At 43.4% G+C, this 27,758-nt stretch overlaps 1 protein-coding gene across 1 annotated transcript; it reads right to left on the bottom strand.

The window, feature by feature from the left end:
• Positions 1–453: 453 nt before the first annotated feature.
• On the bottom strand, positions 454–24,940 carry LOC127035577 (keratin, type II cytoskeletal 5-like). Its single transcript, XM_050925597.1, has 8 exons — positions 24,461–24,940; positions 22,565–22,779; positions 21,535–21,595; positions 20,752–20,847; positions 20,082–20,246; positions 19,873–19,998; positions 17,684–17,904; positions 454–535 (listed from the first exon to the last, which is right to left on the bottom strand). The coding sequence occupies exons 1-8, from the start codon at positions 24,938–24,940 to the stop codon at positions 454–456; spliced, it is 1,446 nt and encodes a 481-aa protein (XP_050781554.1).
• Positions 24,941–27,758: the final 2,818 nt, after the last annotated feature.

The following is a 27,758-nucleotide window of genomic DNA, read 5'->3' as shown; positions in this document are numbered from 1 at the left end:
TGTCGATGATTTATGCATACCGGCCTTTATCCCACCACCTAGAGACTTAAGAAATGCATAGGGGAAACTGAGGCAGCCACATAGTATTCAGAGGAAACATTAAGAACAGCTCCACTTTGTCACACAGGCCAATGCTCAAACCACTGAGCTATCCCACCCCTGTTACAATTGGGAGGTGCTTGTGTTTTAGGGCCTTGATATTTAGTAGGTGTTAATGGTACCCCAACAGGTACGATCTATCTAGCCATCTATTACCAGTGCTAAAAAAAAATCACATTAAAGGGAGCTAGGGTCTGTCTTAGGTACTTAGTGACTTAGATACTTAGTGGCTGAGTCTTAGCCCAATCTAGTCCTGTTCACCAAGCCATCATCCTCTTCTCACTCAAATCTCTCCTGAAACCTACTGCTCCTGGAATGCCCACATTAAATGTATTTATTTACAAATTCATATCTTTAGCCACCTGAATGTGTCACCTTCTCCAGCACCACAAACTCATTCTCTGTAGCCACGGGCCTGTTGAGTTCCTCCTTGTCTCTGGTGGGAAAGAGAAGAGATGAGTAATCTTGTCAGACTCAACAACCACTGCGGGAAAGATGGACAATACATTTCCCTTCCAACCTGCAATTCAGGCTTGATTCCTCTACTCCATTTCCCCATTGGTGCGATTCCACTGAAGTTAAAATGGCACCAAATGGTAGAAATGCAGTAAATCAGTTGTTCTCAAACTTCTGTACTGGGGACCCTATTCACACAGTAAGCCTCTGAGTGTGACCCCCCCTTTATGAATTAAAAACACTTTTTTATATATTTAACATCATTATAAATGCTGGAGGCAAAGCAGGATTTGGGGTGGAAGCTGACAGCTTGCGATCATTCCCCGTCTAATAACCCCATGACCCCCTGAGGGATTCCGACGCCCAGTTTGAGAACTCCTGCAGTAAAGAATCAATCCAGAGATCTTTAATATTACATTTTGCCATATTTTATTTGAGGAAAAAGAACGAGGACTACTTGTGGCACCTTAGAGACTAGCAAATCCACTTAGGAAAAGTGGCCCATGTGGACAGAGGGTTGATAACATCGTTAGGAATTTTGCAGGAGAATTGAAGTTGATGGAGAGACACATCTGGCTCCAAGCTTGAGTGAAGAGAAAAGAAGGCTGATGCTGCTAAACCAACAAGGAGAGTGGAAGAAGTGGCTTAGCTCACATAACCTCTCATGTAATTCCAACCTGCAAAAGAAGCCTGAGATCAATGCATAGAGCACACAAAGAATTAGGGGTGTGCTAATGTGCTCCAGGGGTAACAAACACAGGGAGTTTTCAAATAAGACCGAAGAATTGAGCTGCTAGTGACTATGACCAACTGAGCAAAAATGAAGCTGCTTAATTGAAAGGTCAGTATAATTAGTGCTATACTGCAGGTCAATCATATTAACAGTGCCAGCCAGAGACAGCTCAGCAATGGCTGTGGAATTCCTTGGACACAAGAAATGTGGATAAAAGAGGAAGGACTGTAGCCACAGGCAGACAGAGAAGAAAATAACTGATGGATAATCTCTTACTTCCACTGCAAGCTTCTTTGTGGCATGCTCTTTTACTTACCAGTCGTTCTCTGTTGCTTAAACAAATGGTCAAACGGCTTCCTCAGCCTGCAGAGGTAATTCTCACAGCACGGCTCGAGATTTTTCCAGACTAACGTGCTCGTGCAAGATGTTCCACTTGGTCATCAGCAACTTTTTCTACAGCTCCAGCAGTCGGACGTGTACACCGAAATCCAGGAGTAATTATAATGGCAGACTTCATCACCTACCTGTCCTGTACCTTTCTTGAGCACCTCAACCCTTTTTCCCATGCTACTCTCCTATGCGTGGGCAAAAGCTCCCTGCCCAAATTGTAAAGCTGACCCCCGGTCCTCCTTTAAATTGGTCTTGAAAACCTGACTTTGCCTTCATGCCTACAAACAGCTATTGGCTGGCATTGGTTAAGCAGAAGGGAGCTGGGGCTGGTGTTTTTCTGCTAAAACCAGTTCTTGTCATGCCTCAGCCTCCTGTCTGACACCTGGAGCGGATTTTTAAGGGTAATCATGTACCTAACTCCAATTGAAAGGCTCTGGTGGTTTTGAAGATCTGCCTAAATACCTCTAAAAATCTACCCCTTGGATGATACGGTCTTTGGGGGAATTACTGACTTCTTTTTATTCCCCTGTACAGCACCGAGCACAGTGGGGTTGTTTTTATTTCTTGGGGATTTCTAGGTATTACGATAATAATATTAATAAATAATAAAGTGGTGTATCCATGAAAGAACTGAAAACAACAAAACAAAAAGACAGCTAAGCTGACCTCTTTAATTCAGGAATTGGGTGAGGGGTGGATACTTGTTATTCCAGAGGACAAATAGATAACTTGTTTGCAAGGTGATTGTAGCCATTTTGGTCCCAGGATCTGAGAGGGATAAGGTAGATGAGGTAATATTGTTTATTGGACCAACTAGCTGGTGAAAGAGACCACTGGCACCAACTTTTCTCTGTGCCAGTGGGTGCTTGCGCCCCTGGCCCCACCCCTGCCCCGACCCACCCCTGCCCCAAAGTCTCCACCCTAACTCCACCCCCCCTGCCCCATTGGACCCCTCCCTGGCCCTGCCTCCTCCCCCAAGTATGCCTCATTCCCCTTCCTCCACCCCACCCAGGCTTGCTGTGCAAAACAGCTGTTTTGTGGCACAAGCGCTGGGAGGGATGGGGAGAAGCAGGACACGGCGGCACGCTCAAGGGAGGAGGCGGAGGTGAGCTGGGGTAGGGGGGCAAGGCAGGGAGCTGCCGGTGGGTGCAGAGCACAGAGTCAGTACCTATGAAAGAGACAAGGTTTCTAGCTCCAGAGAGCTCTTCTTCGGGTCTGAGAAAGGTACTCAGAGTGTTACTGCTAAATACAAGGTGGAACACACTGTTAAGCGTAAGAAGTGAACGTATGTTGCAAGAAATCATTCAAAACCAAGTGGGCAGTTAACTCTTCTGTGGTCATAGGCAACAACTTCAAAAGAGGAGCCTGAGCACTTAAATTCATAACGCTGCTAGACACGGACTCAATAGAGACCTTGCCCTTACATCTCACTGCAACAATCTATAACCCACTAACTCTCCTTTGTCCCATGACTGCAGAGGTGCTAACTGCTCACTTCATTCTGAATGGTGTCTTGCAACATGTGTTTAATTCCTGATGCGTAACAATCTGTTCCACCTTATATCTGATGGACACTCTGATTACCTTTCCCAGACCCGAAGAAGAGCTCTGTGGAGCTTGAAAAAGCGTCTCGCTCTCTTTCACTAAGGGAAGCTGGGCCAATAAAAGATATTCCTCACAAACCTTGCTCCTCTCAAATAAATAGCTTGTCAGTCTGAAATACAAAGGAAGCCAAACAATGGAAATGACATGCTGATAGTTACACTACCCCCAACATAACGATAAACATGTAACAAAGTTAACTATACTTTGTTAAACCACAAAACAGTGCCGGTCAGGTTCTTATACTATGACCGGACCGATTCCTGACATTAAAATTGGTGTAAAGAGCAGTACAAAGGGGCCTTAATGTAAATGAGACTCAGGACCTTCGTTTATACTGGAAAGAAGAATCAGGGCCAGGTTTTGTATTTCTTTAAGAAAACATAATTGTGCTTCTACAATTATTTTAACCCCTGTGACAAAGTTCCTCCTCTACCTTGGTGGGTCCTGGGCTTATTGGCAGATTTGCTCACCTCAGTGATCTTCCCCACAGTCTGGATCAACTCCTCCTGTGTCCGACCAGGAGTTGGGAGGTTTTGGGGGAACCCGGGCCCGCCCTCTACTCCAGGTTCCAGCCCAGGGCCCTGTGGATTGCAGCTGTCCATAGTGCCTCTTGTAACAGCTGCATGACAGCTACAACTCCCTGGGCTACTTCCCCATGGCCTCCTCCAAATACCTTCTTTATCCTCACCACAGGACCTTCCTCCTGGTGTCTGATTACACTTGTACTCCTCAGTCCTCCAGCAGCACAGCCTCTCACTCTTAGCTCCTTGTGCCTCTTGCTCCCAGCTCCTCACATGTACTTCCTCTCCTCTGGTTCCCCCTCGCCTGACCAGAGTAAGCTCCTTTTTAAACCCAGGTGCCCTGATTAGCCTGCCTTGATTGGCTGCAGGTGTTCTAATCAGCCTGGCTGCCTTAATTGGTTCTAGCAGGTTCCTGATTACTCTAGTGCAGGCCCTGCTCTGGTCACTCAGGGAACAGAAAACTACTCATCCAGTGACCAGTATATTTGCCCTCTACCAGACTCCTGTACCCCACTGGCCTGGGTCTGTCACACCCCTTTTAGACAAACAATACATTGCAATTGTTTTCCGTTCAGTTAAAATAAATATTCTCAATTATAGCTTTTCAAAAAACATATTTCCATCCCAGAGGAAATTCCAAGATTTCAAAACGTGATTTCATCCCAATTTGAGACAAAAATTCAAAATCTCGGAATTTTTCATGAACGAAATATTTCATTTAGACCTTATGGAAATGTTTTACCCCTATCAAAAGAAACATGTCGTTTCAATTTCATAGATTGCATTATATAGGATATGATAGTGAAAACAATAAGGACAAACCCATTTGATTTGACTATCAAAATGAAACATTTTGCTAATTTCCTGCTGAAATTTTCAATTAAATAGCTACAGTCCCATGAAACATTTCATTGTGTCAAATCAGCATCTTCCAACAGAAAACTTCTACTGGAAAAATTTTAACCAGCAGCATTCACAATACTAGTAAATTTGCAATGCAGTCCTTGGTGTTTTAAAGATGTTTTAAGGATGACTGCAAGGGAGTGCAACCCATACGCACTATTGTTATTTATTTCCAAAGTGTTAAGTCAGGGGTAGGCAACCTATGGCCTGCGTGCCAAAGGCGGCACTCGAGCTGATTTTCAGTGGCACTCACACGGCCCGGGGCCTGGCCACCAGTCCAGGGGGCTCTGCATTTTAATTTAATTTTAAATGAAGCTTCTTAAACATTTTAAAAACCTAATTTACTTTACATACAACAGTAATTTAGTTATATATTATAGACTTCTAGAAAGAGACCTTCTAAAAACATTAAAATGTATTACTGGTGCAAGAAACCTTAAATCAGAGTGAATAAATGAAGACTCAGCACACCACTTCTGAAAGGTTGCCAACCCTGGGTTAAGTTCTGCAGTGGCACGGTCTATGGGTGTTCTCCAGCTCCACTGAAATTAATGGGAGCCTTTCCATTGATTTCTCGGAGGTCTGTTGGGTGCTTGAGGTCTATCTCAAAGAAGGGTTGGAAAACATATTAATTGCCAGCTGATGCTTTGTCACAAAACAGGATCTCAATTTTGCTCACTTTTCATTAGAAAGAGCATGGATCTGAAACCATGGATCGAACCACACATGAACTTGGGGAAATTCAGACCTGGATCCATATCTAGCACAGGCCATATAGAATATAGATAAAGTTTTGCTCTCACCTTGGGCAAACTGGTTGCTGAGGTTCTTCATTTGTTCTCGCTCCTCTGCTAGTACTTAATGGTCCTCTGGTCAGCTCCCACACACAGATGGGATGCAAGAGGCTCTCCTTAGTCTCACCCGTCAGATATCATTACTTCTGCAATCAGTAATGCTTCCAAGAGGAACCTTATGATATACTAAGAGCTCCAAATTTGTCATAAGCTTGAAACATTCTGTAATCCCCAAGGTTACCAAGACCATCAAAAGTACCATGTCTTCTAAAGCCAGAAAGACAAGCCCTGCCACGAACCGCCATAGTTTGTGGTGAATTACCATAGCCACAGTGCCCATAATGTCCAACACTAAAGCCTCCAGATGCCCTAATCATAGGAAATTCTCCCCGTTCCACCTGTATTATAGAGACTTCTTCTGCCATAGCCACCGGGTCCACCTTGTCTCCCTAAAGAGTGATGTTCAGAGCTGCATAGGTTCTACATCTTCCTAGACCATAAATAGCAGAATCAGAAGTGAAGACTCTTCATCCAGTGATAGATTTTAATGGATGTATCTCCGGTCATTGTGGCTTATTCAAAATAGGAAAAGAGTAGTTTGAGAAAGTACCCCCTTGATGTAGCACCTTGAATCAAACCCTAATATGTGCTTGAGAAGTTGGGCTTGATTGGATCAGAGAAATAATTCAGATTTTTCAAGTGCTGGGTTTGCCTGTTAGCAAATTAATGCCTTTCAACACGAAAAACACAATTGTAAATATTATACATTTCAGAAATAATAAGGAAATAAAAAATGCTGAGTTTGCAAGAAGATACTTTGCTTTTAATGTATTCTGCTAGTTGATTATAGTTTAAAATATTTATCCCAGAGTGTGTTCATGAATGGAGTACTATGTTTTTTTACCATCTCTTCAGTTGTATACTGCAAGAGCAGTAAGAGTTGTATTCTGAAGAATTACATTTTAAACATGTAGTTTGAGAAATGGCCCTTCTTTGTGATACTAATATACTGGCCTCATTTCTGGCACTTTGCACAGAAGACTGGACAATATGATAAAGGAAAATGCCCATTCCAGAAGCAAGCAGGGCAATCATTGGAGGCGATTCGTCCATCCCATGACATGAGCTCCCCATACCTTCACATCTCACATACAGCACAGTGTACATCACACACTAATTCTGAATAATCCTCCAGGCTGCTTAGCAAAGCAGATGGAGTTTGAGTGTGGGTTTGATGGTACCAAACTGTGCATATCTGAGCCCATGGATAGATGGGGTATGAAGCCCCAACAAAAATTAGCCCTTGCAACTGACTCAATAGGAGCTGAATCCAATGCCCACTGAAGTCAATAGATTCTGCTCATTGACATGAGTGGATTTTGGCTTAGACTTAGGCTCTAGGTGTGTGGCATATGCATGGTACTTTATTATTATTTATTGTATTATCCTAGCACCTTTTCTGAAAAAAGTGACTAAATTAAACGTTTTATTGCTACATTCTGGTTTTTCCAGTTTAAACAACTTTTCATTTCAAAGCGAATTATAAGTAAAAAAATGAATTAATACATTAAAAATGGTTGAGATCAAAACAAGGCCTTTTGAAATGATCAAAACAAACTGGATTTGACTGACCTCAACCAATACATTTATTTTTAGGATTGTCAGTTCTCAACCTTTTTTGAGATTTTGACTTTTCATCTGCATTGGGGCCAGGAAGTGGTTTTGACATCTCAAAAATTTTTACTGGCCCAAAAAAAAAAAAAAGAAAAAAAACCTGGCTTCTGTCTCATCCCGTTGTAATGTGTGTGTTCCATTCAGCTAATGAGATGTTTTCCTATGTCTTAGATCTTCTGATACAAGGTTAATTAATGGTTTGAAATACACTTCATAAAGTTTCTTTGCATTTGTTATCACATCTTTAAGAGCTAATTCACTCATCAGTAATAATAGTTTTTTTTTTGCTTGGTTTGCTGTAATCATTGCCAAATTCCTTTGGGTGTTGACTTTGAAACCAGATTGAGGCCAGTAGTTAAAAATGGTCCCACCCTTGTTTTGAAACAGAAGCATCTTCTGTCTTTTTCCCATAACAAACAATGTTTCATCCCATCATATAAGGGCTCGTCTACATGGCACCGCGGTGCACACTAAAGGGGTGTGAATTCTAAAGCGCACCAATGTGTTGCACACTAACTGGCCAGTGTACACCCTGCTGGCATGCACTAAAAGTTCTCTAGTGCACAATATTAACTTAGTGTTGTAAGAGGGAACTTTTATTGTCAGCCACTAGGGTCTACATAGGCCAGTTAGTGCGCCAAGCGCAGTGTGCTTTAGAATTCGCACCCCTTTAGTGAACATTACCATACCACGTACAGAAGCCCTAAGAGGAGGACAGTTTAGGATACCATTATCCCATTTTAATTTGGCAGGCATCTCTGCTTCATTGCCTTATGTCAGTGGTTTTCAACCTGTGGTCTGTGGGCCCCTATGGGTCTGCAGACTTTGTCTAAGGGGTCCACAAAAGGTTTGCAATTACCATAGAGCAGTGACTTTCAACCTGGGGTCCACAGACTCTATCTACAATTTCTGGAAGGGTCAGCACCTCCATCTGAAATTTTTTTAGGATTCCGCAAATGAAAAAAATGTTGAAAACACCTGGCTTACGTAATAATGCCTTCTTCACTTCATGATACTCCTAACTCCTATCCAAACTGGAATGTGCCAATCCTGAGTTTCGGCTTCTGGTTGCAATCATGTTAATATGTAGGAATATTTACAATTCTACATGCTGTCAGCTGTCCAAGAAATTTCTGGAATTTCAGCTTCTTGACTTGGGAAGACAAGTTAGGTGACTTCATTGCTTTTTATTGAACCAATTTCTTTTGGTGATAAAGACAAGGCCAGAAGTTGGTCCAATTAAAGATATTACCTCACCCGTCTTGTCTCTCTAATGTACTGGGACTGATACAGCTACAGCAACACTCCATACTTCATGGCTTGAACTGTCCGTGGAAATCATCTGACTCAACCCTTGAGATCTGCTTAAAGCTCTACTGGGGATCTGCTTTGATGTTAGTTTAAGTTATAAAAAAAAGGCTTCAGTGGGATTTATGTGGCGTATATTCTTAGTGCTGGCCTTCTGAACAAACTGCCCAGAAACCAATAATGACATTCTGAAATTTCTTTGGAGAATAATTCTTGGGCTGCACATTATTTGAATTAGAACATGAGACTATGTGTGTGTATAGGGAGAACGGGGTTATAATGTACATGCCCAATTTATGTGAATGTAAATGTAATTAGTTTCATAGGTCCGTTTCCTAAGTTAGTGACACAGATTGGTATAACTCGTGTACATAAGTGAATTAACCTAGCTACATAATTTCCGCCATGCATTTCAAATGACCTATTCTATGGTAATATGAAACATGCTACGCTGTCCACAATTTTGACCACACGATTTCAAAATTCCTAGATGCTCCCATTATCAACTGTTTTTCCTTTACCGTTATCCTTCCCTGACTTCCATTCTTCAAGAGTAGGGCTGGGTCTGACACTCCCATCAGCAACCTGCTGGCCGCTGCTGTGGCATCAGCACAGACTTCTTACAGAACCCCTGGTGATGGATGAAGAAGGAACCTCACAAAACTTTCCCAGAAGCTGGGATGTGTGTCACAGGGTGACTGACCCTTTAAGAGAAATGGGCCCAGCTCCTCTGTGACAAAATAGCTGCTTCCTGATGAGCGGCACCGAACATTACAAAAAGGAAAGAGGAAACTGCAGGGAAAGAGGAGGCCTCTTCAGGGCCTCTCTGGGAGTAGGAGGAGGTTGTCCACGCCAGAGGGACTCAAGCAGGAGCTCATGATGGGCTGAGGGAGGAGACTGCAGGAAGACTTTGAGCTTCTCCAGGAGCCCCTGGGTCTGCAGATGAAACATGAAAGGAAGCGACTTGATTTAATTGGGAGCTGGGAGAAGAACCTGAGGGATGGAGTAAGACAAGCAACTTCTTTATTCCATACAAAAAACATAGGGCCTTCCATCTCTGACAGTCTCTGGCTGCAGTCCTAGCTTCTTTCCGAGGCATTTTGAAGGCTCCGAGTTCTGCTTCTGAGGTTCATTTCCCTGTCGTCCTTGATCTACTTTGTTGCCTCTTGCCCTGGTGATTCTATTCTAATGCCTGTTTTGTTGTGTTGCTCCGGTCTTTCCTCCCATGTGTGTCCTAGCCATCTCCAGTTTCATTTAGTAATTTCCTGTCCTATCCGTTTCATTTTGTCCTCTTCAGTTGTGATTTTTTTCCGGCTATTTGATGTTGAGGATTTGCCCGAGGCCGCTGTTTAAGACTTAGCTGGAGTTTAAATAGGACTTGATTAAACTCCAAGTTTCAGCACCATGAAGTTAGAAAGACTTTACAAAGGTGTTAAATATTCAAAGTTTAGTATGGAGAGCAGGTCAAGGTTCCTATTTCTCCAGACCAGCTTTAGGGTTATAAAGGCCTGTCTGGCTTTGCTATTCTGGCTTTAATGTCTTCATCTGTTCCACGTGTTTTGCTTACGATGCCGCCGAGGTATGTGAAATGTCGGACCTCTTCTATATCAGTTCCAGAAAGTGTTATTGGTGTTTTTTCATGTGTGTGAATTTTCATGGTTTTAGTTTTCTCCGTGTTGATTTTCAACATAGGTCTGGAGCTCATTTGTTTTGACTCGCATGTCTCTGTGGGCCTGGGACAGCAGGTTGGTGTCATCTGAAAAGCTAAGGTCCTCTAACTTCTGTGTGAGAGCTCATTGTATACCCCTTGTCTGGTCTGTGGTCTTTTTCTTTGCCCAATCCACTACCAGTAGAAAGATCATGGATGACATAAAACATCCTTGTCTGATGCTTATAGTAATCTTGAATGGGTTAGTCAGTTTGCTGTTACATATTACGTGGCAGGTCATATTTTCATAGGAGCACTGAATGATGTTCGCATATTTCTGTGGGATTCCATGGTGGTATAGCCTCTATCCACTGTGTCAATGGCTTTTTGGAAATCTATGAAATTCATGTACAGCAGTGACTGCCATTCAATAGATAGATCTGTGATGATATGTAAGGTTATTATTAGATCCTTGTATGATTTCTGCTGTCTGATCCATGACCATTCTTTATTCTACCTAGGATAATGTAAGAACTTTCCTTGAGTTCGACAGCAGTTGAATACCCCTTCAGTTTTTGCCTTGACTGAGGTCTCCTTTCTTTGTTAGCTTCACTATATGACCATTTTCCCTCTCATCTGGTATTTTTCATCTTCCCATATCGTTTGTAAGAGGCTTATCACTGTATGTCTTTACTAGACTGTTGTCAGGAAGCAAAACAAACACCAACAAGATGAGGACAATTAAGACATCAGTGTGACAGGTTGGACCCCCCTTTTGGGGTGCCACCGGATGTGCTGGGGTGCCACTGAGCCTGCCTGTCCTACCAGACTGGGTTCCCCTCACTCAGTGCTGCCATGACAGGGTTCTCAAGCCCTCTTCCCACACACACACAGATAGGGACACACCCAGCTGTAGAATCATACAGAGTCTGGGATCAGCTCTCTGTGGGAGGACTCAGCTAGGGGATTTCCCAGCACTCCCATACACACACCCTCTGGAGTGTAACCCCAAAATTATATTGTCTTGCACTGTATAGAGATCTACATAGTGTAAGCTCATGAAAATCACCTCCTCCCTCAATGTGGAGGAAGATATGCACCGTTCTTTCCCCCCCGAGTAATGAATTGCACAAACTGGGTTTTAGAAACTACTTGAGTTTATTAATTACAAAGGATGAATTTTAAGTGATTATAAGGGATAGCAGACAGAACAAAGCAGATTACTGAGCAAAGTAAACAAACACCCAACCTACGCTTAGTTCACTGAAGACACTGATTACAAATAGTAATTTCTCACGCTAAATGTTGTTTTAGGCAGGTTGCAAAGTTTCTGCAGCTTAGAGTTCAGGTGCTTCTCTTGACAGGCTTGACCCCTGTCTCAGCCTGGGTCCCAGTCCTTTCTCTCCAGATCAGTCTTAGGTGTTTACAGCCGTCATCCTGGGTGGGAATTCAGTGAAGAACCAGTGACCTGGATTAACTCACTCTCCAGCTTTAAATAGAATTTACATATGGTGGAAATCTTTTGTTTCCCTGTTTGATTCCCCACCCTTCTTCAGTGGAAAAGTGCCAGCAGTGTCCAAGGTGGTATTTCATACCGGGTGACATCACCACATGACTTTGCGGTGTTAAAACAAACCATGAGACAAGGCTTATTTGTAACATCCACTGGAAGAAACTCCAGGAAGATGGGAGATCAGCATCTTCAAAGATCCATTGTCTTGCTTAATGGGCCATCCAGGCTGATTGCATACTGTCTGGTGGGCATTATTCAAGTATGCACACAGCTGTAATTGTTACATAGTCCACATTCCTAAATTCAGATACAGAAATGAAATATGCATACAAATGGATCATTACGTAACCTTTCCAATGATACCGCACATGATCCATCTTGCATAAAACATATCTTAGTTATGTCATATCATGACAATATGTTTATGAAGAATATGGGATGCAGCATCCGAATCAGAACAATTTAATATATAGAGGCAGTGCTTTAGTCAACTACTGAATGGCAAGCCAGTGGCTAACTGCCCCCAGACACAAAGGAAGAAGACACAAAGCGGGTCCTAGCAGATCAACTATAGCACAAGCCCTGAGTGAAAGGAGAACTTCGAGGTGGTAAAGGCCTATTCAAGGTTGCTTTGTTTTGCCATTGGGCAATACAGTGGCTGCCTGAGGGAAAGCATCCAGCAGGACTTGAGATATGGTGTCTGTCCTTCCATGTCTGGGAGGTGGGACAGACTAACGAGGGGGAAAACTGAGGCCCTGCACACTTACAGTGTCATGACTGGCCCAGAGGGATGCGTGGCAATAGCAAACCGCATTTCAGTTGCCTTTGGAGACTAATATGGGCTAATTTATCTCTGTATCTAAGATACTTACATGGCCCTGACTACTATAGTATCTCAGCACCTCAATCTTTGATGTGTTTATGCTCACAAAACATCTGTGAGATAGGGAAGTGCCGTTGTTCCCTTTTTACAGATGGGGAGTCGAGGGACAGAGACACTAAAGGGGGGATTTATTTCGGTGCTTAACTGAGTTGCCCAAGATTACACAAGAAGTCAGTGGAAGAGTAGGGAATTTATCCTGGGTCTCCTGACTGCTCAAGTGCATTCTAACCACTCAACATATATTTAAGTATATACATTAGTGACTTTGTATTTAGGTCAGATTCATTTATTCACTTAAGGCAAGGATTATTTCCTGTGTAAAGGATAGCTCTGTGGTTAGGGAAGTAGCATAGGACTTCAGAGATCAATGCTCAAACTCCTACTCTGCCACTGACTTCCTGCATGAGCTTTGTGCCTCAGTTTCCCCATCTATACAATGGAGATAATAGCACTCATCTACTACATGAGGGTTGTAAGCGATAGCTCAGTGGCTTAAGCATTGGCCTGCTAAACCCAGGGTTGTGAGTTTAGTTCTTGAGGAGGCCACCCAGGGATCTGGGGCAAAATCAGTACTTGGTCCTACTAGTGAAGGCAGGGGGCTGGATTTGATGATCTTTCAGGGTCTCTTCCAGTTCTATGAGATAGGCATATCTCTCTATATGTATTTATTAAAGATCAGGGTGTGCTTTGAGCTCCACTAGTAAAAAAAAAGCACTGTATTAGAGTTTGATAGTATTAAACATGTACCACAGCGCACACTTAACTGGTGCAACCCTGAATAGATGCTAACATCGAGGCTGCAATTCAGGGCAAGCCTACACAAGCAACTAAAGTTACATCGACGTACAGCCACCGCAGTAATTAAATCCGTTTTGCATGTCTACACTAGCTCCTGTCAGCAGCGTGCATCCACACCAGGTGCACCTGCACCAATTTAACTGTCAGCACAGGCACCGCTGTGTGTGGCTGACAGCCAGAGCCTTGCCAAGTGTTACCTGGAGCCCCACCGCCTGACTCCGGCTGTCAGCCCTGGGCATCCAGGCTCCAGCTGTCAGCTGCCAAAGTCTAACAGCCAGAATATTCTGCTGTATGCAATGCAGTGTCTACCCTGACACTCTGTTGATGTCACGACGTCACACCTCTCATAGAGGTGGAGTTAAATCAGTCTAGTGAGTGACTTACATTGGCGGGAGTAACATTGTAGTGTAGACACTTACAGAGTTAGGTCGACATAAGGTGCCTTATGTGGACCTAACTCCACAATGTAGACCAGGCCTAAGGTTTTACATCCTCATCTGTTGGAGGCAGAAGGAAGTTCTTCGGGATGATACAGAATCTTGTCATGGTATGGGCAACATATAGTAGGAGTCCTGATGTATGGGGTCCTATAATTTATCTCCTAGCTTTTTATGATTTGAGTTGGGGACATATGAATATAGGACTGGAAGAAACCTTCCAGGCCATCAAGTCTAAGCACCTGCTGCCATAGGCAATCCTGACATGTCATGTCATACCATCCCATGGGTGGGGCGGAGGGTGTTTCCTCACACTTTCCCAACTTTATTCCCTTTTAAACCAAGTTTTGGTTTATACTATCTACAGTTATAATCTGGTAAACAACAGCATGAATTCATAGGGAGCTTCAGCCCATTTGGCCAAGACAATGACAACGTTGACAATTTGCTTTTCTTCAAGTTCTTTGGTACAGGTGTACCAAGTAACTATGTGCTTTTTAATACATAGCCTTTGGATGGTGCATGGATGGGGGTTTCCAAAAGTGATTCGACTTTTAAGTGGGTTTAAATTAAAGAGAAGAGAGTCCATTAAGGTCAATATCAACATTCCATTCTTCTGGAAGTGATCTCTTTGTTAACCAGTGTTGCGCACGCTCATGAAGTGTTATTACTGTATTCATGTGTTCTCGGATATGGACTGTTTATACAATATGAATGACCAGGAGGTACTGAGAGTCCATTCTTGGATCAGAACTTCATTTTTCATGTGCTTTCCTTGAACACGCTCTTACTGTGGAACCTTTCCAGAAAATTCATAGGAGCAAAATCAAACCTCATCCATATTTAAGATTCAAACCATATGCCAAATGAATTTCAGAGGGTGGTAAATCTGCTTCATATTGTGCCCTTCCAAATTTCCTTTCTTCCTTTTCCTTCCATTTCTGTCTTTTTACCCTTAATCACTGAGTTCTTGATAGACCAAATCTGAAGTCACATCATGTCTTTGTGGTTTAATTTGCAATTTGCTGGGTTTTGGGGGGTGGTTTTTGTTTTGAGGTTGTTTTTAACCCATTGAGACATGCAATTAATTTTCTCCTAATCTGTGGATTTCTCCCTTTGACCTGGGTTGAAATTCTGAAATGCCATTCACTAGATATTCCGAAATCATGGTGATATAGCCGAAATAAGCATATGCTGATTTATTGTCACACAAACTCTATTAGCAATAAGTATTTAACTTGGTAAAGTGTGTCTCAGGCACTGCGATACCTTGGAGGTGGGAGCAATATAAAAATCTAAATACAGTAGAATAGCTTAGATTCTGTTTGAGTTTAAGACTTCCTTCACACAGCAGGTTATCTAAAGCAGATTGAAACCTCAGCCTGTTCCTTCATTATGAATTCTGCTGAGAAGATCTCCCACATTAAATGCGCATTCATTGATATACAATATGGGAATGAGATATTACTGGTCTACCTTGTAATTTCATGAAATGTTGCTGATTAAAAACTAAGTGACAAAACATGGATTGTCGGTGTAGTTTATTGAAGGCACAGTGGGAAATGGAGAACTTTCGACAATCAGCAAAGGCTAAGGTAGTACCACTACAGCTTTATACAAATACAACCAGGCATTGTACTTAGAGATACTATGTACTAAGAGCTCCCAGCTACTTCATTTGGAGGTGCTGAATAGACCTTGGGGGAGAAAAATGGTTGAAGAGAAAATTGGAAGAAAAATGCATTTTTTTAGGACATGAAAGCTATACATGAATTTAGGTTGAATTTGGCAAATAGTCTCAGCTGAAAAAAACAACAACTTCAAGTTAAAATTTCCAAAAGAGTGAAAAAATCAAAACTAACCGATTGGAAAGTGTCTTTTCAGTTCCACATTCTGTTTAGAAAATGTCAGTTCAATTCAACGTTTTGTCTAGAAAACATCATTTTGATTTGACGTTCAAAACATTTAGTTTCGACCTGAATGAAATGCTTTCAAGTTTTCATTTTGGTGAGAAAAAAACAAAACAGCAAATTGAGTCTCAGTTCAAAATGAAACAATTTTTTTCTGATTATTCATTTCAGCCACCACACTGGAAAATCAATTATTCAACCCCGTTCTAGTCCAGAAGGCTTTTGAAAATCAAGCCCAGGAAAAGCACACTTCAGTGCACAATCAAATAAGCATGACACGTATTTAGCGGCAAGCAAACTAAATTAAACACCCCTTGTTTAACTGCAAACAAAAATGTGCTTTCGACATTGAGATTTCTTTGATTAAAATTTGACATTTCCTTTTTGGAAAACACATCATTAACAGCTCTAGAATCTAAGTTCCTCATTTCACAGAGAGAGGAAAATTCTCTTCTCAGTACCATCTGGGAACGTCAAATCACTGTTCTCCTTTCTGAATCACTTTGGAAGGTGCTGTAGGAAGAATATGTTTCCATGTACAAATTGCTTGATTCATAAAGCTGCCAGTTGCCAGAAAACCCGGCGAGAGGGCAATGCAATTGATTGGCCCATAGGAGGGCGATTTTGCAGCATAGAAAATGCCTAAAGGCAGCAACTCACTGAAATACAAAGACACTATGAGCTTAAGGAAGTAATACTGCTGTGAACACCTGTTAGCAAGGCTTCTAAGGAATGGACATTCAGAATGAGGAGACAACTGAAAATAGAACCTCCCTGACACATCTCTCTTATCCTAATGAATGCTTATAGTCGGTCAGGGATTTTGCAATTTGTGTTGCTGGCCGCTGGCTGAGAATTCATTTCATATCATTTTGGAAAGGGTGACTTTGTGCTTAAGCTTTGCATTGTGGTATTCCTGGCTGTGCTGCCTACAAATCCAGAGTTACATCACCCTACGGAGCTACGCCGGTTTCTCTCACCATTTCACAACTTCCCGGAACTCCAGTGTGGCATGGCCCAGCTCCAGAGTTATGTACAACTCCAGTGCTGGGTCCTCCAGCTGGAGAGCTACCTAAATATTGAATGATAAACCCTCCGGTTTCAACAGTGCAAACTCCATTTCCAGGATATCCACTACTGGTGATATACCCTCCTCCATCTGGGCAGCAGGCTACACCTCCAGAGACTTGTCCTGGGACGCCAGAGCCGGTTACGACTTTAGAACTGTAACCTCCATCTCTGGAGATGACTCCTCCAGGTGGACACCATTGGACACCTCCTGGGAGGTGGTGGCTACACACAGAGCTTACCACACCTCTGGATATGCAACTGCCACTTCCAGAGCTGAACCCTCCAGGTGGACAGCAGTCTGCACCTGTAGGCATGTTTTGGCTACCTGCAACACTGACTACACTTCTGGGGCAGACTCCTAAACTTTTGGAGCTGAAATCCCCACCTAAGGAGCCACATCTTCCATGCCCAGAGCTGTAGCCTCTACTTAAAGAGCCGTAACCACATCCGCTTCCAACTCCAACAGCGGTACCACTGTCTCCAGCTATGTTAGAGGCGTTGGTGACCACAGCTGCAAGAAAAACACAGGTGCAGTAAGGTGAGCAGAAAACTTGCACTCTCACAGAAAAAAACACCCCAACCTTGGAATATCCCAATTGTAAATCCTCGGCTTACTTACATACACTCACAGGGGTCCCCAAACATATCCTGTTGGGGAAAGAAAAGGAAGATGAGTACTTCATCCCCTCAATTAGCTCTGCTTCTAGGAACTTAATGTTCATTTTATTGTCACTTCGGCCTACCAACCAACCCACTCCATCCCTATGTGTCTCTCTCATCCCCTGCATTGCGTCATGTTCATGGCAGAGGCTCTCTCGTAAATACTTGTGCAATGGAGCCCTGGTAGCTGTTTGGATTTCCTAGGTAATCCTCATCTTCACCATTGGAAAGTCACTTAGAGATCGTTCCATTGTCGAGCTTTATGGTATTTTGCACCCACCTGCTTTCTTCTCCTTCCAGCAGTTTCTTGTATGTAGTGATCTCGATATCCAGGGCCAGCTTGACATTCAGGAGCGCCTGGTAATCACGCAGCATGCATGCCAGCTCATCCTTGGCCTTCTGGAGAGCGTTCTGCAGTTCCATGTGTTTACCTCGAGCATCTTTAAGAGCACAATCACCGCGCTGCTCAGCATCACAAATGGCTGTTTGCAGACAGGCAATCTGCCAAGGGAGAAAACGGAAGACATTACTGTTGTGTTGCTGTTTCTCTATCAGAGTTCCGAGTCATCAGCCTCTGGATTCGCTTCCCAAGTTTCAGTTCCAAATTCAGAAGAATGGATACATGGCTGAGGAAAGCCTAACATCTTGGAAGCTGAATACCTCATTTCATGGTTTTCTTTCAAGGTACTCCAAGTCTCCATAATAAGGTCTACCTGTTACAGGACAGATGACGTTGCTTAGTAGTATGGCACAATTTTGGCATCTCCCTCAAAGGCGTGAAGTATTGGCCACTATCAAAGGGTAGGTGCTGGGTTTGGTGGTGTATCCACTATTCTATGGTATTCCCATAGGTCTCTGTAATGGGGGCACTCACCTCTTGAGTGCCTTTTAGTGGCTGAGTGTGGTACCACAGACCTTTTCTCACTCCTGGTGTCCCCTTCAGGCTACCAGCCAACCTTGGTGGGACTTCAGCAGCTTGGCCCTCTGGCCAAGTCACCAAGTCCAAATGACCCCGTTCCGGGGTGGGTATTACATGATTTATTTGTCCTTAGTAGGGCCTTCAGTCCTGGCTCTGGGCCCCTTTAAATACAGCCCTTTGTTTGAGCTCCCAACTCAGTCCTGTCTCCTTTGTGGAGTTGATACCACTTTATCTGTGGCCAGTAGGGGAACCTGGGCCTGCCCACTACTCTGCGGTCCTACCCAGGGACTTTATACACAGCAGCCATGTACTGCTTACCGCAGTCCTTCACTTTCACTGCGCCTCTTTCTACCAGTACTTTTATCTCTAGCCCTAGCTCAGTGCCAATGCTCTCAGGTTCTTCTCCCTCTGCAATCCCAACTACATAAGTTCAGCCAGAGATAACCTCTGACTAATTGCCTAGTTCCCTTGGCCAGGGAGCAGCCCCTTTCTTCACTCATCTGGTCCCAGCCTGGAACTGACCTGCTCAGTCCCTGAAGCAACTTTTATCTGAGCCTGCTGGGCTCTGATTGGCTGAACATCTTTATTTTTTCAAGAGAACAACAGGGCCTGCCTTGCAGTTCTTCTCACTGCAGCTAGCAGGTGCTAAATTGTGGCAGAGGATGGAACTGAAATGTAAAACCAAAGACAAGGGAGAAAACGCCATCTTTGAAGAGACCGGACATGAGAAAGAAAAGGCTTGCTTGTGATACTACTACTGCTCTCACTAATGCTCACCCTTAGAGTTATCCTCCTAAATTTTGCAAGGGTGGTGAGAAGAATTAACCTGGTTGAATAAGAAGGGAGAGAACCTGATTCTCACTTACACTCAGGCCCCAGCTCTGGCAGTGTAAAGGAGCCATCAAAACAAAGTAAACGCAATTTATACCCACTATAGGTCCACTGGCAGAGTGGTGAAAGAGGCCTGAATGTGATTGAAAGTAAAGCCGCAAATCACTTCCCCTTTTATTCCATGTAATTTCCCTTTTCCTGTCACCACTACTTTCCTTGACAAGCGAGAGGTGATGACGATTCTCAAAATCCTTGAATTTGGCTAGACAGAAAGTCTACTCAATAAGCTGAAGAAGTGAAATTACATCTTAAGGGATGGATGCTTCAGTGTGGACCCTGTTTGCAGAGTTGTGGTAGCCATCTTCTATTAAGGTTGCCAATTTTGATTGGACATATTCCTAGGTTTCATCACATGGCATCGTCTTTAATTAAAGATTAATCTTTCATTCCTGGATTCTCCAGTACAATTCTGGAGGGCTGGCAATCCTATCTTCTATAATACTTCAAATTGTAGTGTTGGTTTTTTTTAAACACTTGGCCTCATTCATTCCAACCTAGCAACCATCTCAAATCAGTCTCGGTTCATGCCACAGACACAACGGTATCATTCAGAACCAGAGCATAATTCCCAGCCATACTGTATTCCAATATATCATCCATACTAATACACCAAATCTGGCACATTCATCGGAAAATCAAAACATCTAAATCATTCCTACCTGTTTCTTTACATGGTCAGTCTCACACTGCAGCTTCTGGATCAGACGGGTTAGCTCTGCAATCTCATGCTTGTTTCTCTCTAGATCCTCACAGAATCTGCCCCTTTTGTCCTGAAGCTCCTCGAACTGGTATTCAGAAACAAATTGATTGTTAATTGAACTTGCTTCATACAATACCCTGTATCGTATCTGTCTCATTTGTGACTCACCCTGGTTTGGTACAAAACATCAACTTCTTCTTTGCTTCTCTGAGCAATCTCTTTATACCAGCCTTCAACGTTCTTGATTATGCAGTCCGTGTCCAGCTCTCTGCTGTTGTCCATTTTCACAACAACTGCGGTGTCGCAGAACCGGCCATCCATCTGAGCTCTCTCCTGCAATTGCATAAAATCTTAGGTATCATTTAAAGCTCCCTCCCTTATCCATACTTCCAAGATGTTCACTCAAAGACAAAGAGTCTCTCTTCACTGGGCTAGTTCCGATCCTGCAACTAAAGACCAATGTAAAGGGCTTTGCCTATGAGAAGTACAGAAGTCTTTTCTCTTAGGAGTAGGGGCAGGCCAACCAGGTAGATAGGACGTGTCCAATTTCTGCTGGATTTGGGGAGGAAAAGACAGGTCTCATTGTTCCCAGGCATTGTCACCAGATAGATCCAAGGTGAAGATTCATACATTATGGCGTAATGTTATATAGGCTTCATAATTCCACGTTTAGGGGTGGATTAGTAAATGTTGCCTAGAGGCAATCATCCAGGTGGAGTTTCTAGCTATGGAGTCCTCGCTGCCTCTAGTAATCTGGACCCTATGCAACATGATGGTGATTTCAAGGAGAAACATGGTACTGAATTTCCATGGCAGGAGGCATGAGAAGAATCCTTACCTCATCAAAAACACATCTCAGAAATTCCAGCTTCTGCTTCGACAAGGTCGTGTTCACCTCTAGCTCTTCCTTATGCAGCAAGGTAGAGTCCGCCTCCTGAGGAAAAAAGGCCACAGGTATTCCAAAACACTGGAGAAACAGTATCAGAGGCAAAGCCTGTTGTCTGTTTCCATCAGGCTAATGGAACAGAATGTCTCGATTTGCCAGGCTTCCTCAAGGGGCTCCTGGGCCTTCCAGAGGAAAATCAACCCACCTTAAAGTCAATGGGGAGGAAAAGTCCTCTTCGTTCGGACTTGGTGGAAAACCCAGTATTGACTAATTAAAGTTTAAATATGAACTCTAAATATTCAGTGTTTTTGTCTCGTTTTCTGAGATCAACCTAGAATGGATCTAGCAAGGAAGAAAAATCAAGATGCTCCTCTTTTGATGATTAAAATATCAGTCATTAGTAGGCCTTTACTATTCCATTGCTGTCCAGCTACAACCATTTTTGATCTGTCCACCAGGCCCCACTTACAAATGACATGAACAGTAACTTAAGTGTGTTATCTTTGTTTGTGATTTACAACGATGCTAGCTTTAATGCCGTTCAGCTTCCTCTCCCATTCCCATCTATATCCTTTTTCCACACTCTCCAGTATGTGTGTAAAGATGTGCCTTTTCCTCATGCTACCATCATCAGGTATCTTCTAACCACTTCCTACTGCTGCGGCATCCATGCAAAATGGTTATAGCTATATTTACAGATCCACACTTCCTCTTTTAGCCACCTGAATTTCTCACCTTCTTGAGCACCACAAACTCGGTCTCTGCCGCTGTGCGCCTGCTGATTTCCTCTTCGTATCTGTGGGAAAAGAGAAGAGACAGCGGTGGGTCAGTGCTTGTTTTGCCAACTGCCATAACACACATGGGAAACATTTTTCTCTTTCAGCTTGAAATCAACATTGGGTCTGTTTCACTAATTGCAAATGCCATTTCAATTGATATCGTTGTTGTTGGGTATTTGGCGGCATGCATGTGTTCTCTCTGCATGCTGCACTGGCTCTGGCCAGATAGCACATACAGCAGGCTTCGATTGAACTGCTCAATAAGACCACAGGACGTGGTTTAGCAGCAAAGGTGCCTGGCCAGGTTTATTTTCAACAAAGTACAGTAATGGCACCTGGTAGACTCTGCGAAGGTACTAAGACATGTAGGCTTGTAACAATGGACGCAGCTCAGTCACTGGTGGAACTTTCCACCGCTCCATAGGCTTGCCAAAGACACTCCCTTTGAGATACCTTTTTATACACAAATACAAACAAATTACAAATCAGAGTGCCACCCGTTGACGTATTTGGGTGCCACTCAGTGCCTTGTACATGTTGGTTTGATTAAAACATTTTTATTAATTATGCTGTTATCCTGACCTTATGTTCAAGATGGGTCAGTGTGGTCTTGTTATCTCTGGGAAATGTGCTAGTATTGAGGTGTTCTGGTACCACCCTTTTGGAGTATGTGTTTTTGCAATATCAGCCCTGTGCTTGCCAAATTCTGTGAGGATGGCCTGCCTCTTGCTCACAACCTGACTTTGCTTCATATTGGCAAAGTTTTGACCACTACTTTAGTTCAGGCCTCAGGCCTCATACCAGGCCTCTAATACAAGGGCTTATGTCTCAGGCTCTCTTCCTACTACAATAGTTATTCCAGCTAAAGACTGGAATAATTCAGTGCTGAATCAGGCCACAATTTTTTTCACATCCCACAGCAGCTAAAGGAGATAGCACAAAATAGAGCAAAGTGAGAAGAAAGCAAATGATGGATAATCTCTTACTTGCATTTGAATTCATCCACAAGCTTCCTTGACACAGACTCTTCACAGGTCAGTTGTTCCTTGTCACTTAACAAGCCCTCAAGCTGCTTCCTCAGGCTGCAAATATAATTCTCATAGCATTGCTCGAGATTTTTCTGTGGGGCTGGAGGAACACACTGCTGCAAGAGGTTCCATTTGGTCTCCAGCACCTTGTTCTGCTGCTCCAGGTGTCGAACCTGTAAACCAAAATTCAGCAATTTTTTAAATCTCCGAAAGCTACCACCAAAGAACTGAAAGAAAGAAAGAAATCAGGACCCTAAGTTAAACTGTCCTTTTTGATTCAGGAACTGTTATTGGTAATCCAGAGGCAGGAACAGAGTATTTGGCAACTAGAGGAGCAAAGGAAGCACATCTTTGGGAAATGATACTTAATAGTAACTCCCCACTCCTCTGAGTAATCATAAATTTATATCAAAGTTGAATACATTTTAAGCTAACAAGTACTGTATCCTATTCACCTTCTTATTACATGTATCCCCATGGTATTGAAATCATGGATTCATAGAATATTAGGGTTGGAAGAGACCTCAGGAGATCATCTAGTCCAATCCCCTGCTCAAAGCAGGACCAGCACCAACTAAATCAATGCCCAGGAATGATATTAATATAACGTTGTGTGTCAAATATAAACATCAAAAGGACAAGAAAATAAATTTAAGTCTAAAGCTCTATCTGTGTCTCCTCGTCCAGGTACTTCGAAGGAGAGTAATGCTGAATGTAAGAGGATCACAAACTCGTCTGGTGTCGTTGAGTGGTGATTGCCCAGGTATTGCCCAGCAAATTTCAAATCAAGGAGGGTGAGGGTCTTTTCATAACCATACCATTCCATTGACTTCACTACAGTAATTCTTGTGAATGGAATCAAGGCCAGATGTTGCATTCCTTTCAATGAATTAAATAATGACTCGAAAAAAAAATCCGCTATGTTTCCCATCCTTAGATGAACACAATAGTGCCATTGTTTCTGTTTCACTTAGTACAAAACATTCTCAATGGCCGTAGAACTTTAACGCAGACCTCATTGGAGAATGTGGAAACAACGGACGTGAAGGGCAACTGCAGACAACCATCATCCAGGCACGTTTGGTTTTTCATATTGTTTATTTAATAGCTTCGTAGATGTTAAGGCAAGAGGAACCACTTTAGTCATCTAGTCTGACCTGACATAACACAGGCCATAGAATTTTACCCAACAGTTCCTGCATCATAGAATATTAAGGTTGGAAGAGACCTCAGGAGGTCATCTAGTCCAATCCCCTTCTCAAAGCAGGACCAATAACAACTAACTCATCCCAGCCAGGGCTTTGTCAAGCTGGGCCTTAAAAACCTTTAAAGATGGAGATTCCACCATCTCCCTAGGTAACCCATTCCAGTGCTTCACCAGCCTCCTAGTGAAATAGTGTTTCCTAATATCCAACCCAGACCTCCTCCATTGCAACTTGAGACCATTGCTTCTTGTTCTGTCATCTGCTGCCACTGAGAACAGCCCAGCTCCATCCTCTTCGGAACCCCCTTTCATAACTTCTGGTTGAGACAAAGTAGATCCTTTAGAAAGTCATCTGCCCTTGATTTAAAGCCTTCAAGTGACAGAGACTTTCCAAAGACTAAAGTACCGCAGCAGCTCTGTCTCGGGGCATGATCCAACTCCAGTTAAGTGAATTTGGGTGTCTTTCCACTGATTTCAGTAGGAATTTGACTGGGTGCCAATCCAAGGACAATCTGATGCTCTTATTCCAAAGGTCACAGTCTGAACATGGGGAAATTTTTATCTGGAAGCAGATCCGGATTAGAAATCTGCACCATGGGCCATTCTCTTTGTTTTATTTAAAGAAATATAGAAAACATCGACGCTCTCACCTTGTCAATGAAACAGGCAAATTGGTTGTTCAGGGTCTTCATCTGCTCCCTCTCGTGTTCTCGTGCCTCATGTTCTTGTGGGTCAACTCCCACGCAGAGCGGCTTCAGGAGGGACTCATCGACGCTGACCCCTCGGATACCATCGCTCCTGCAATCGGCATAACCTCCAAAAGTTCCATAGCCTCTGGGTCCGCAAAGACCTACCCTGCCGCTAAAACCTCCAGAGCTGCCATAACCTACACTGCCCCAAGCTGTGCCACCATAGCCATAACCTCCGTGGCATCCAGCATCGGCAATTCTTGTGCTTCCACCCGGGTGGCAGACACTCCTGCTGCTGTAGCCACCAACTTTACATCTTTCGACCGGCGGGCCTACAGAGGCCACACATGTTCTGTGTCCACTTAGGCCACAAGCATCAGAAGCTGAACTGAAGCCCTTTCGTCCAACGGTGGAGCTTGCAAAAAACGTCTGTCTGTTCATGGCGGCGTATTTGAATACAGGAATAAGTATCAGGAGCTGCGGTGCGTGACAGCAGCAAAAAGTGAAGGAGAAGGGACTCCTCTGATGTGACACCTTGACACTACCCCTTATATATGATAGTGAAGCTGGGCTTGGTTGGATCAGAAAATTAATTTCAAGTTTTCAAGGGTTTGGTTTGCCTAGCAGCAGTAAATGCTTTGCAACATGCAATGCTTCATAGTAAACATTAACCGCTTATGAAATAATGCATTTAAAATGCTTTGTTTGCAAGCTTTGCTCAGAAGATATTCTTGTTTAAAGTATTCTCAATTTATACTAATTATAGCTTAGCGGATGTATTCATGAGAGTCTTCATAGTTTGTTTGCAATTGTGGTTTTTATTCTTCTGTCCCTTGGGTTTTATAATGTGACAGTACATTCTGCAGATTTGCATTTTATGGATATAGTTTCAAGAGCTGTCCTTTTTTCCTCCCACCAGTGTGTTGGGCTCATGTTTGGTGAAATTCTTCAGTCAAACCGTAAACTTGCCAGAAAAATGCATTTTCGGGGTGACCAAAGCTATTTGCAAAATCGCATTAAATTCAGCAAAGAGCTTTGCCTGGGGAACAAATTTGAAAAAAAGTCAAAATGATTCATTTTGATATTTTCTAAATAAATCATTTTGATTTTTCATTTCAAAACATTAGCTAGATTTGGTTTTAAAAGTCATTGTAAAGAGTAAAAAAAACATCCAATGTAATGAAACTGAATCAAAAAACCAAACAAAATTTAGCTTCAGTTCGAACAAAATATTTCATTCTACCTGAAACAATTTTTTGTTTATTTGCTTTGGGAGAGGGGAACACACACACACACACACACACACACACACACACACACACACACACACACACACACACACACACACACACACACACACACACACACAAACAGTTTCAAAACTAAACAATGTTTTAATAGATTTTTTTGGTTTGGCCACTGAACCAAAAAATGTATAGAATTCAGTAGAACCTACTAAGCTTATCCAACATATCCTCAGTTGGGTCCACTTAATATGCCTGCACCTTTGGCACCCATTATATAAGAGTTTTTATACCCACTCAAATAAAATCATAATTTCTTTATGTTTGGTTGGGAATATGTACAAGTAATGAAAATAGACCACAGCAGAATCTCAGTAAAACCATGATGTTCATTGCATTTCTACACCTCATCCAGCTAATGAAGAGAGCGTTCCTATCTCTGAGCTCTTGTGATGAAGTTAAAGAATGAGGAAATATTCTTCGAAAAGGATTGGCTGGGACTGCACAGCCCACACAACCTAAACAGGTGAACAAGTCACCAATACCCTACAAGAAGAAAATTGAGACAATTTCATTTTCTGCTTGGTTTTTGGGAACTCATTGCAGAAGACTTTCGGGTGTTGTCACTGAAACTGGACTGGGAGCAGGACGTGGACAAGGTGCCTCCCTTGTCTTTGAAGAAGCGTCATCTGGCTTGCAATTTTAACAAGCTCTGTGTCGCCTTGTCATCTCAGTGGTGAACAGCAAAGTTCCCTTTGGGCCATCATTCTCTCAGTTTATCTTGGCAAGGACCTGTGCTGCTTTATCACAAGAAATCGTCCCTTTCTCCTGTGGCACTATGATCACTGCGCATCCAGAGACAGAAAGCGGCAAGCACTTCGGACTCCTCTCTCGTGTTAATACAGGGCTGTCCTTACCCATTTGCAAAGTACGCAGCTGCGTAGGGCACCACGGAATTTAGGGCATCACATTTCCTGGTACCCTGCGCAGCGGCATACTGCTCCAGCCCCTTCTCCAGCTCTTCACCAGGGCCTCTGCCCCCACTCTGCCCCGTCCCAGCCCTGCCCCCATTCCCCTGAGAACTGTTGCAGGGGACAGGCCTGCACTCACTGCATGGTAAGTGGAGTGACCCGGACCCAGCCTGCTCCGCTCCCTTGGCTCCCAGCTGCACTGCTGTCAAGTGCTGGGGAGCAGTTCCCCCCGCCCCCCAAGGCTGGGAGCCAGGGGAGCAGAGCGGAGCGGGCTGGGGCCAGGGGGAGGTTTCTCCCTTTCCCCCCAGCCCTCTCCCCACAGAGGCCTAAGGCCAGCCACCCCCTGCCCAGAGGCCTGGGGCCTCCCACAGTCCCCGGGGGGGCTGCGTAGGGCACCAAAATGTCTAGGGACGGCACTGTGTTAATATGTCCCCGTACAGCTTGTTTATTAAGATTTTTGGTCAGATATAAATGCCCAGCACCAAAACACACCCATGCAAACATTGACGAATCAAGGGAACGTAGGCAATACAACCAAGGAGCAGTTGATGTAACAGTAATATTTCTTTCACTCTCTGACACGTCATTTAATCACCAGCTAAATGATCAACGCAACTTAAACCACCTCTGCACTTTCTCCGCTGCCTCGGGCCTCTCTCAGTGCCTGCTCGGACTGATGGGCTTTCAAGCATAGGCAGAAGGTCAAACAAATGTAGCTATTTCAGACCACAGTGGGCATTCCAAAAGAAAAGAGCTGTTTCATGGAACCCCTTTCCAGCTGCTTTCACCCCTTTATAACAAAGGGAGACAAGCTCAAGGGGGACTCGGCTTATCCTGGAGGACTGTGTCCAGTTTTGGGCCCCACACTACAAGAGGGATGTCGAAAAATTGGAGAGAGTCCAGCGGAGGGCAACAAAATGATTAGGGGGCTGGAGCACATGACTTATGAGGAGAAGCTGAGGGAGCTGGGATTGTTCAGTCTGCAGAAGAGAAGAATGAGGGGGATTTGATAGCTGCTTTCAACTACCTGAAAGGGGGTTCCAA

Source organism: Gopherus flavomarginatus, chromosome 16 (genome assembly GCF_025201925.1).
Source record: "Gopherus flavomarginatus isolate rGopFla2 chromosome 16, rGopFla2.mat.asm, whole genome shotgun sequence".
NCBI lineage: Eukaryota > Metazoa > Chordata > Testudines > Testudinidae > Gopherus > Gopherus flavomarginatus.
Note: the sequence above shows the minus strand (reverse complement) of the source record. Positions and strands in the feature narration are given on the sequence as shown.

Bases quoted from the DNA above. Each gene is read 5' to 3' on its own strand.
- LOC127035577 (XM_050925597.1), bottom strand. From the start codon at position 24,940: ATGAACAGACAGACGTTTTTTGCAAGCTCCACCGTTGGACGAAAGGGC. The intron at 19,999-20,081 runs GTGAGTCACAAA...TCTGAATACCAG, and splicing joins ATGTTTTGTACCAAACCAGG to TTCGAGGAGCTTCAGGACAA. The intron at 17,905-19,872 runs GTAGGAATGATT...CTCCCTTGGCAG, and splicing joins CTGACCATGTAAAGAAACAG to ATTGCCTGTCTGCAAACAGC.